At 48.6% G+C, this 11,304-nt stretch overlaps 1 protein-coding gene and 1 pseudogene across 1 annotated transcript; one reads left to right on the top strand and one right to left on the bottom strand.

Annotated features, from left to right (window-relative positions):
- LOC123067907 (lichenase-2-like) overlaps positions 1-1,668 on the bottom strand; it is a 12,186-nt pseudogene extending 10,518 nt beyond the window's left edge.
- Positions 1,669-2,910: 1,242 nt separating this feature from the next.
- Positions 2,911-3,548, top strand: LOC123066568 (uncharacterized). The gene has a single exon (XM_044489623.1). It carries the CDS (start codon positions 2,980-2,982, stop codon positions 3,442-3,444), a length of 465 nt encoding a protein of 154 aa, XP_044345558.1. The 5' UTR covers positions 2,911-2,979; the 3' UTR covers positions 3,445-3,548.
- The last annotated feature ends 7,756 nt before the right edge of the window (positions 3,549-11,304 follow it).

The following is an 11,304-nucleotide window of genomic DNA, read 5'->3' as shown; positions in this document are numbered from 1 at the left end:
TTATTTTATTTGGTTTATTTTTCAGGAACACTTTTTAACATTTTTCAAATATAGGATGAAGAGGTTTTTATGTCTACAAATTGTCATATGGATTGAACCTTTTTTTTTTATAAAACAGCAAGATTTTTTATACATATTGTACAATTTCAAATACATGATTTACATTTTTCAGATATATATTTAATGTCTACTATTTCAGATGCTATGTACATTTTTTATATATCAGTAAACATTTTTGGGACGTGAAACATTTTTCAAATATGTGATAATTTTTAAGTATATATCTTTTAAGATCTAATTTTTTAATAAACGTTGTACATTTTTCATATGCACCTCAACTATTCTTTATGCACGCTAAACTCAAGTACAGGATAAACATTCTTCTAAACACATGTTTTTAAACTTATGTTCAATACATTTAAACAATTTTCAAATACAGGTTGAAATATGTTTTTGAATGATATTAACAGTTTTTTTAAACTATATAAAATTTATTATACACTGCATAAATATTTTTAAAAGATAAGATTAACAATTTTTTTCAAATATATGTTTCGATGTCTGCTTTTCTTCATACACAGTGTACATTTATTTATAAACCAACAACATTTTCTTTACATGATTAATATTTTTCAAATGCATTATTAATGTTTTACTGAATATATGATTTTGATATTATATTTTTGATATGTGTATTTTTTTGAAAAAAAAAACTTGCTTTTGTTTTTTGAAGTTATTTAATGTTTTGAAAATATGAACAAATGTACAAAATAACTAACCTGCACGCCGGCGGCCTTGTATTTGTAGGCGAAGTACGGGTACAGGTTGGCGAGGAGCGGCACGCCGGTGCGCTCCAGGAGTTGCAGCACGGGGAGCAGAAACTGTTTGGACTTTGGATTCGTCAGCGAACTCGCCCGCCGATGGCGGGACGTGGATGGCAATGGTGGCCCGAGATATGGCCGTCGTGACCAGACCCTTACGGCATCTCACAGGCCGGCCGCGGCCAGCGCGCCGTGCACGTTCTCCATGGCCGGGACAAGGTACCTCGTGTCGCTACCAGCCACCTCGTTGCCCACGATGAGGTACCGGAAGGAGACGCCCGGGTGGGCCTCGATATTGGCACGGACCCACGCGGCCGCCCCCCACGCGCTGGCGGCCAGGTCGGAACCAGGTCGTTGGCCATGCCGACAGTGACGCTGATGCTGGTGCCAGCAAGCGCGGCCAGCGCTTCGCCGTGCGGCACGTAGAGGCGGACCGAGCTGAAGCCGTTCTCGCGGAGCATGCCGACGACGGTGCTCGCCGGCGGCAGGTTGTTGGCACTCGTGCCGTAGCACACGCCACCGAAGCCGCTCGTTCAGCAGCAGAACCCATCGTACCTTACAGATTGTATATATTGTATATGGAATAGTAGTACGTCTGAAATTATAACCACAGCTGAAGATCAATGTCTAACACTTTGTGTTTTTCTACGGCATCAGTGGATACGTTGATCGACCGACAGTTGCTCTGGTTTTTAAAGACCCAAACCGTAGGCCTGTACCGTGCAGAGAGAATCAAGGACGGTTATCCAACATTTTAGCAACTAAAAATTCGGCTACCAACTTACTTTGCCGATCTCTCAAAAGTGGTAAAAAACTGGCAACTTTTAAAGTTGTCAAATGCCGGCATGCCAAAATGTTGCCTACAAACCTATCAAAGGCCCGTGGAAGCGCCTGTTAACTTCTTTTTTTCCGTGGGGAGAGTCCATTGACTTTTATTTTAGGGCATCTCCCATGGGCTACCCCAAACAGCCCATAAATGTCCAGGCCACGGTGTCCAGACATTATTTTCTATCCACGCTGTGTTGCAAACCTCGCCGGACATGTTCAGGTGTCCGAATTCTGGCAAACCGTTCATAAGCCGATGGGAGATTTGCGGAAGTCTGGACCTCCGCCACATTGTAAGCAGGTCATCGAGGACATCAATTCAGCAACGGGAGGAGGGACCTATGCAAGTTTCGTAAAAGAAATCAAGGCGTCATTGGCAGACTTCCAATCCTGTTATTTCATCTTGGAGGGAAGGGAGTCAAATATCGAGACCCATAGCCTCGCTAAGGCTGGTTGTAATGGTACTCCAGTATCATAGATAGTACTCCCTCCGTTCCTAAATATTTGTTTTTCTAGACATTTTAAATGACTACCACATACGGATGTATGTAGACATATCTTATAGTGTAGATTCACTCATTTTACTCCATATGTAATCACTTGTTGAAATGTCTAGAAAGACAAATATTTATAAACGGAGAGAGTAGGCAATTTTGATGAGTTGTCATAGATTTAAATGAAGAAAGAGAGGGTTTGAGTATCATATCATGATACCGTATCATAATAAATGCTATGTTACCCCATAAAAAAATAAATGATATACTATATAATACTCCCTCCGTCCGGAAATACTTGTCGTAAAAATGGATGAAAATGGATGCATCTAGAACAAAAATACGTCTAGATACATCCATCCCTCCGACGAGTATTTTCGGACGGAGGGAGTACTAATATATAATACTATGCATTAGGGAGGTAGTATCATATACTAATATATTCAAAAAAATAATATTATACACTACTATCATATGCATGATATTATTATATGATACTCTCCATTACAACCAGCTTAAATTGGCTCTAGATATTCTTGTTGGACGCAATCTTTGGCTCCTTCAGCTTCCAAACATTAATTGTATTCACATGAAGGTTATCATGAATCAATGAAGTGGAGCGTATTTAGATATAGATACTTCTCCTAATGACTTTTGATTTGGGTACATGATGGTATATATATACGTGGGTATTTGCTATACTGCGGAACGGATGGAGTATTAATCCAAGTACTGTCTAGATCTATCTCTATACATAGGGAGCATCACTGTGTGCTCCCACAAAAATATATCTACAAAGCATTAGTTGTCCACCCGATAGCCCAAACACCCCAATCGCAATGGCGAAGCATTCTATCCCCTTGGTCATGGCAATGGTTGCCGTCCTTCTCGCAGCCACAGCCACCACCCGGGCCGCGAGCCTTGTCCCAGCAGCCGACGACCGGAACTCAAGAAGCATGCCAACCGCGTATGAAATGCTAGGGCGGTATGGCTTCCCACCCGGCATCCTCCCAGAGGGCGTGCAGGGCTATGAGCTCCGGCCAGATGGTTCCTTTGAGGTACACCTCCCTAGACACTGCAAAATCCGCATCGCCGGGCAGAACATCCACTACAGCAGCCGGATCGCCGGGAAGATCCAGAACGGCTTGATCAAGGGCCTTGAGGGCGTGAAGGTGAAGATCTTTATTCTGTTTATCAGCGTTCGAGACGTCCGCCGCAACGGCAACGAGCTCAGGCTCCACGCCGGGATTATAGCCAAGTCATTCTCGGCCAATGATTTCTCCTTCTCCCCACGGTGTAACTGAGGCTAGCCGTTCCCATGAATAAATAGATATCCTCAAAAAAGTATTGGCCGTGGGGAGAAGGAGAAATCCTTGGCCTAGAATGACTTGGGCTGATTGACAAATAGATATCCTCAAAAAATATAGCAATTTTATATTATATGTAGAAATTAATAATTTGTATGTATGCCTAAAAAATATGGCTGATTAAATCTATCTATTTATCAACCTCTCTATCTATCTATCTATATATCTATCTTTTTTATTGAGGGTATCTATTTATCTTATTAAAGTGGTGGAGATCTATTTTATTGAATTGAGAAGTAGCAAAGATGGATATTGGTCACACTAGTAGAAAAAGGACCTTGATAAACACACTAGCATTAGTCCAGGTTCAAGTTTCATGGGCGTCAGAGGACCTTTAGTCCCGGTTGATAACACCAACCCAGACTAAATGGTCTATCTTAATTTAGTCCCGGTTGATAACACCAACCTGGACTAAAGGTCCTCCATAGACTAGTTCAAAAGGAAAGCATCCCATGCAGGAGTCACATGTGCTGTGTAGGTGGGGTGGTAAGCTGCGCGCGAGGCAATATGAGGACCTTTTACTCCCGGTTGTGACAACCGGGACTAAAGGATCTTTCCTTTAGTCCCGAATTCATAGTCCCGGTTTTGATTGATAAATAGATATCCTCAAAAAATATAGCAATTTTATATTATATGTAGCAATTAATACTTTGTATGTATGCCTAGAAAGATATGGCTGATTAAATCTATCTATTTATCAATCTCTTTCTCTCTCTCTCTATCTATCTATCTTTTTTATTGAGGGTATCTATTTATCTTATTAAAGTGGTGAAGATTTATTTTATTGAATTGAGAAGTAGCAAAGATGGATATTGGTCAACACGGACATCTCCAACAGTCACCTAGCTGCCGCTGCAAAAGGTCTCCTCCACGCTGCCGCCTCGGACTCCCTCCTCTCCTCTGTTCAACATCCTCATCGGAGGCAAGAGGAGTGGGGACCGTTCATTTCATTTTTTCCTTTTCTTAGGTCTTGTTTCCCTAGCAACACTGACGAGGCAAAGATATGCATTGGATTAAGGTCTCTCTGACCTCTCCCTATGATGACGACATCTGATTCGGCGCCGACGAAAGGCTTGTGGTAATTTGTGGTCTCTAGATCAATTCGCTCTCTACGGATCTTGGCAGTTAGTGTGTTTATCAAGGAGAATAATTGGCTTGCTATTGGTACAACAACTTTGACGACTCTCCCTCGTTGTACCCTGGTATGATCCGGTGTCTCCAAGTCTCTGCACCGGTGGTGATGGATTGCAGACATGTATTGCATGGGGTGATGATTCAACCGATGTTTTTAGCGACTTCTAGATCTTGCTTCAAGTGGCGAGTGACTATTGTGGTATTTAATGCTTGGTAAGGTGACGGCTCTTGCAGGTGTCCCTTTCCTTTACTATTGATTTAGTCTGATTCTCAATCTCCGGTGTGCGGCAATCGATCGGAGGAAGAAGAAAGGTAGTATGATCTTCGAAGTAATTTTATTTTTACTGGCCTAGTTGTCTTTCGATTCTACTAGCTACTTTCCTTGATAATTATCACATCTAACATGCCCTTTGGGTGCCTTTCTTCAAAATAATTAGCATACCTAGCAGTCATTACCTATCCCTAAAAATCAAAGTTGGGGAAAAACAATGCTCCAGCAGCTTATTGGCTAACCCATGGGTCCAACAATATACCTCACCCATTACTTTTTCCTACAATTTTTACGCTATAACCTATTTTATCTCTCCTCGCACCCATCTTTGGTTAAACGCGTGTCTGCATCCTAAAAGCAAATTAAGCCACGTGCGAGAGCCAACCGCCGGCTCCGAAATTTTTCAATGCCCTCCATGGTACATGCATTGCATCACATTTAGAGAAAATGCGCATGTGTCATGTATGTTTAACCATGTACTATTTTATCTATGTTTTCTCTTTTATTGCAAGGTTGCTGTCGGTGTGAAAACCGGCAGATCTCGGGTAGGGGGGCCCAAGCTGTATGTCTGAGGACCAATAGTAACTATGAAAAAAGGACACAGTGTTTACCCAGGTTTGGGCCCTCTTGATGGAGGTAAAACCATGCTCCAGCTTGATTATATTCGAGGGTATAGGGGTTACAAGAGTTGATCTACCACAAGATCAAATTGGCTAACCCTAGATTAGCTAGCCTAGCAATGTTGTGATCCTGCCTCCGATCTACCCTCCGGTTTATATAGACACCGGAGGGGCTTAGGGTTGTACAAAGTCGATTTTACAGAAAGGAATAATATATCCGGATACATATACTTGCCATCCACGCATACGGGAGCCCCCACCGGACACAAGAGGTGATCCCCCGGCGGAATCGCTCCGCCGAAGGGCAAAAGTGCTCTTGCCCAAGTTCCGCCTCGAGACGGTGGCGCTCCGTCCCGAAAGTCCTCTACTCATTTTTTCTAGGTCAAAATGACGTATATACCAGAAGATGGGCACCGGAGGTGGGATGGGCTGAGCACAACCCACTAGGGTGCACCTGGGGGGCCTGGCACACCCTGGTGTCTTGTGCTCACCAGGTGGCCCCCTCCAGTAGTAATTTGCTCCAATGTTTCGTATTTATTCCATAAAAATTCCTCGTGAAGTTTCAGCTCATTTGAAGTTGTGCAGAATAGGTGGCCTGGCATAGCTTTTTCGGATTCAGATATCCAGCTGCCGGATTTCTCCCTCTTTATGTGAACCTTGCATATTATGAGAGAAAATGAATTATAAATATTTCAAAAGGCATTATTATGCATAAAAATATTATAAATATAACAGTTGGTAAACATGATGCAAAATGGACGTATCATTGCGCATAAACTTTCTCGTCCTCCTATTGCACCCTCAACATCTCCTATGAGATGACGGAAGGAATGAACAAGATCGCCCGACGTGTCGGCCCCTTTGACGATCTCACATGCTTTGTCATCTGAAAGCCGTGGTTGCACACACTCAGTGCCACAAGCCTCACCCACTGTGTTGGAATTGTGCCAAATATTGTGTACAAGATAGGTTACAGTTGAACATGGAGTTGTTCTACATGTAGATAGGGCACAAAGTAGTGTTCGAGTAGGACACTTGTATCCAGGCCTTCTATACAATCTAGGAGTAGACACATGTTGTAACATATGCAACATACTAGCAAATGTATGCAGGGGAAGCCCGCGGCATGTGTCGGCGCCCGGGCGTCCGACGGGCTATATTGTAGCAATGTCAACAAGGAGCTAGCGTGAAGTACACATATCAGTGAACCTTCTTAACAAATCTCGGTGTCGTTCCTCGTGCATGTAATTGCTTGGTCCTTGATATGTCGACTATTCGACTAGGATTTCTAACAAAAGGTATCATGAACTATGGTTGCGAGGTTTGAAGGTCATGGTTTGTTGGCCTAGAGGAAGATGAGTCGAATGATTGATTGGTCTATATGAAAATAGATTGGATTAACGTGGAAACTGCATGTTGCCGGTGAGTTTTTCTTTGGAGAGATGGAAGAAATCAGAAGCCACGAACATCGCAATTGGTCAGACCGACTGGGTGGTGGTGGTGGAACGCAAGTTGCAGGCAACAGGAGCGCTAAGAGCAAGTAGAATAGTAGGGTTGTAGCCAGCTTACCTGGCACTTTTTTCCTAACTGGAAGAGAGATACATGAAAAAATAAAGGAAGTGGGATCTTATGCAAGCGTCTACCTCTACACGTGCTGCTGGGAAACATACAATACATATGAAGAAATAGGAAAAAAAGTGTGAAAAATGTACAAATTTATAGCCAACATTTATTATATGGCCCTAAGTAGAAAAATGAGATCATCGATTGTGATGACTCCGAGCGCATCACTACTTTCAAGCATGGCCTGTCGGATGAGCCCCTCATTAGAGACGTGGGGAAGATCAAGCCCAAGACCATACCGGCTTTGATGGACATGGTGACAAACTTCTGTTTTGGTGAGGATGCGTGGCACGTTAAGTAGAAGTCAGACTCCATACCGTTATCCTACCTATAAATGTGGTGGTTTTCAGTGATTTACTCCCAGCTGAGGGCCTACATGGCGATGCTGATCCACAACGGCGGGCACGGCCTCTCAGCCCTCACGTCGGGCGTGAAGTCATGGACGACATTGCGCCCATCACTGTGGCGTGGGTGCCAAACGGGGATGCCACCGGCCTGCGCATCGCGTGTCCAGACTGTTAGGGGGTGTTTGGTTCAGAAGTCCTAGGACTTTTTCTAGTCCCAGGGACTAATCAAAAAAGACTCTCTAGTAGAGTCTTTTTTTAGTCTCTATAGAAAAAGTCCCCCCCGTTTGGTTTCTAGGGACTTTTTCTAGTCTCTGGGACTAAAAAGTCCATGAACCAAACACCCCCTTAGACTAGTGAATGCATCAGTGGTTAGTTTAGCATAAGTGTGCGTGTGTGTGTGCTCTCAGGGTCAACACACACGATCACCACCTCACGTACGTGCAGTACGTGCCCTCTGTAACTTGTATATAACTGGCACCCGATGAATGGAAAAGCTGTGTTGGATCCTCTTCTCTCCTTTCATGGTATCAGACGACCAGTTCATGCATAACCCATTCGCTTCCGCTCCCATGGACTCCAACCCCGTCCTCTCCCCCACTTCCTCCCATGATGGCGACGCTGCTGCTGACCGTGATCTCCCTGCTGCCCCTGCGGCCGTCAGTGTTCTCGGTACGGGGCTTCCCCCTGCTGCACCCGCTGCTGCGGTCGCCGCGGCGGCCCCGCTCCATGCCTTCCCTGCCTCAGTTCTGCAGACGATTGACATCCATCATCACGTTCCGGTCGTCCTCGACCTCCATGCTGGCAACTTCTCCCAGTGGCGGTGTTTTCTTCCTCACCGTCGTCGGCATGTTCGGCGTCCGTGATCACCTCACCATCGAGGCTGCCGGGCCTCCACGCGACCCAGACTGGACGATGATCGACCACTGCGTCGTGCACTGGCTCTACGCCACCATCTCACGGGAGCTGCTCGACGCCGTCATGCAGCCAGAGGACACCGCTGCTACGGTGTGGGCCGCGGTTACGAGCATCTTCCACGACAACCAGCTCTCCCGCGCGGTCTACCTCGATGCTGAGTACCACGCTCTCGTCCAGGGCGACCTGACGATCATGCAATACTGCACACGCCTCAAGTCCTTCGCCGATCAGCTGCGCGATCTCGGCCAGCCTGTCACCGAGACCCAGCAGTTGTTCAACATGCTGTGTGGCCTTGGGCGGCAGTATCACGGTGCTATACCTCATATCACTTCCCGTACTCCGCTGCCCACGTTTCTGCAGGCCCGTTCCTTCTTGCTCCTTGAGGAGCACCGTGCGGAGCAGGCGGCTCGCCAGCACACTGCTCATGCGCTCGTCGCCACGCGCTCACCACCGCCGCCCCCAGCCCCTGCACCGGCTCCTACACCGAGCTCAGACGCGACGTCCGGTGCGGGTCGTGGGCGTGGCGGCGGTCGCCGCCGCGCTGGCAAGGCCCCGGCGCAGTCTTCCTCAAAAGCCCGACTCCGGCTCCTCGTCGGCCGGCGTTCCCCGGCCCTGCACCCGGAGCCAACTCTTGGACCGGCATGGTACAAGCTTGGCCGATGGCCTGGCGTGCCCCTGGTGCGGGCGTTCTCGGCCCGCGGCCTGGCACTCCTCCGCAGCAGGCTCTCCTGGCTCAACACCAAGTTGCGTACGCCCCGTACGGCTACACTGCACCCCCGCCTGGGTACTACTATGGCTCTCCGGGCGCCAGCTCCAGCACTGCGCCCGCTCCGCCCCAGCCGTGGGACATGGGGCCGCTGCACACTGCTCTCCAGAGCGCCTCGGCCTCGTCCGGCGCGCCGGCCAGTACCTCTGACTGGTACCTCGACTCCGGCGCCACTACCCACATGACGTCGAACTCTAGTAACCTCCGTGCAGTTTTTCCCTCCCCCTCCCCCTCCCATATCATAGTGGGCGACGGCTCTCGCCTTCCGATTACCCACATCGCCCATCACCTCTTCTTCTCCCCTCCAACTTCGCAATGTCCTTCTCTCTCCCAAACTTATAACTAGCCTGTTGTCTGTTCGTCAGCTTACTCGTGAGAACCCTGTTTCTGTTGAATTTGACATGTTTGGCTTCTCTGTGAAGGACCTCCGCACCCGCCTGGTGATTCTCCATGTAACTCGGATGGCGATCTGTACCGCGTCACTCCTAGCTCACCCACGTCCTCGCCGCACCACTTCGCCGGCGTGGCCTCTGTTGATCTCTGGCACCAACGCTTGGGTCATCCAGGACATGCCGCGCTCCGTCAGGCTATGGAGCTCCTCCCCTTCACCTGTCAGTCGTCCGCCCCACACACATGTACTGTGTGTCGTCTCCGCAAACACACGCGTCTTCCGTTTCAAGCATCACATCATCGTAGTTTTTTCCCTTTTCAGTTGCTTCACTTAGATGTTTGGACTTTGTCTGTTGTAAGCGTGTCTGGTTTTCAGTTCTATCTAGTACTCATCGATGATTGCACTCGCTATGTCTGGACCTTTCCTTTGCGTCATAAATCTGATGTTCTTCCCATACTTGTTGCGTTTTATGCCTACGTACAGACACAGTTCGAGCGCCCATCCTTGCTCTTCAGATCGACAACGGCCGCGAGTTTGACAATCTTGCTGTTCGCTCTTTCTTCACCACTCACGGTACTGAACTTCGCCTCTCCTGTCCCTACACTAGCCAACAAAACGGGTGCGCCGAGCGCACTCTCCGCACGCTCAATGACAGCACTCGTGCGCTTCACTTCCACGCATCCATGCCGTCGCGCTTCTGGGCCGAAGCCCTGGGCGTCGCCACGTTCCTCATGAACTGCAAACCGTGCCACGCCAGTTCGCCACGCACACCACATGAGCTCCTCCTCGGCGTCGCACCGGATTACACTCTCCTCCGCGTGTTTGGTTGCCGCTGTTTTCCTAACGCCACCTCCACCTCTCGCCATAAGCTTGATCACTGCTCCGTCGAGTGCGTTTTTCTTGGCTACCCACCTGACCACCGTGGTTACCGATGCTACAACCTTGCATCTTGCCGTGTCATCACCTCCCGTCATGTTCGCTTCGATGAGGACATTTTTCTGTTTTCAGCTCGCCACCCTCCTAACCCCGCCGCTCCACCTGCGCCTCGGCTTGTTCCCGCTCCTATGCAGGTTTGTACCCCTTCTGGTGGCGATGCTCCTAGCGCTAGTCCACCGGCGCCATCGGACCTGAGCGCCTTCATTGGATCGCCCTTGGGCGGCCCCGGCTTGTCACCCCAACACGCCCCTGCGCACGGTTCACCATCGTCCACTAGCTCACTGTCGGGCAGCTCTTCTTCGACTTCCTCGAGCGCGCGCTCGCGGCTCTCAGGAAGCACCGCTGCTCCCTCATCGAGTGGTGCCACGCTCTCCACGTCCGAGCGGTCTGCTTCCTCAAGCTCGGTCGTTGCTCCTACATCCGAGGGGTCTACTTCGTCATCCACGACCACGCGCCCTGCTGCTCGCCGGATCGTCACGCACGCCCGCGCTGGTGTGTTCTGCCCCAGCACATGCTACGGCGACGACTACGTCCACATCGCGTCTACAGCACCCTCTAAGGCCATCTCGCCACTGCCTCGCTCGGTGCACGCCGCCGTCCGCGACCCCAACTGGCTTGCTGCCATGCGCGGGGAGTTCGCGGCTCTCGTCAGCAACCACACTTGGGAGATCGTGCCTCGCCCGCCGCGCGCCAACATCATCTCTAGGAAGTGGGTTTTCCGCCACAAAACCCGCTCCGATGGCTCGCTGGAACGCCTACAAGGCGTGGTGGGTCGTCCGCGGTTTTCGTCAATG

Source organism: Triticum aestivum, chromosome 3B (assembly GCF_018294505.1).
Source record: "Triticum aestivum cultivar Chinese Spring chromosome 3B, IWGSC CS RefSeq v2.1, whole genome shotgun sequence".
NCBI classification, from domain to species: domain Eukaryota; kingdom Viridiplantae; phylum Streptophyta; class Magnoliopsida; order Poales; family Poaceae; genus Triticum; species Triticum aestivum.
This window is presented reverse-complemented; position numbering and strand designations above follow the sequence as displayed.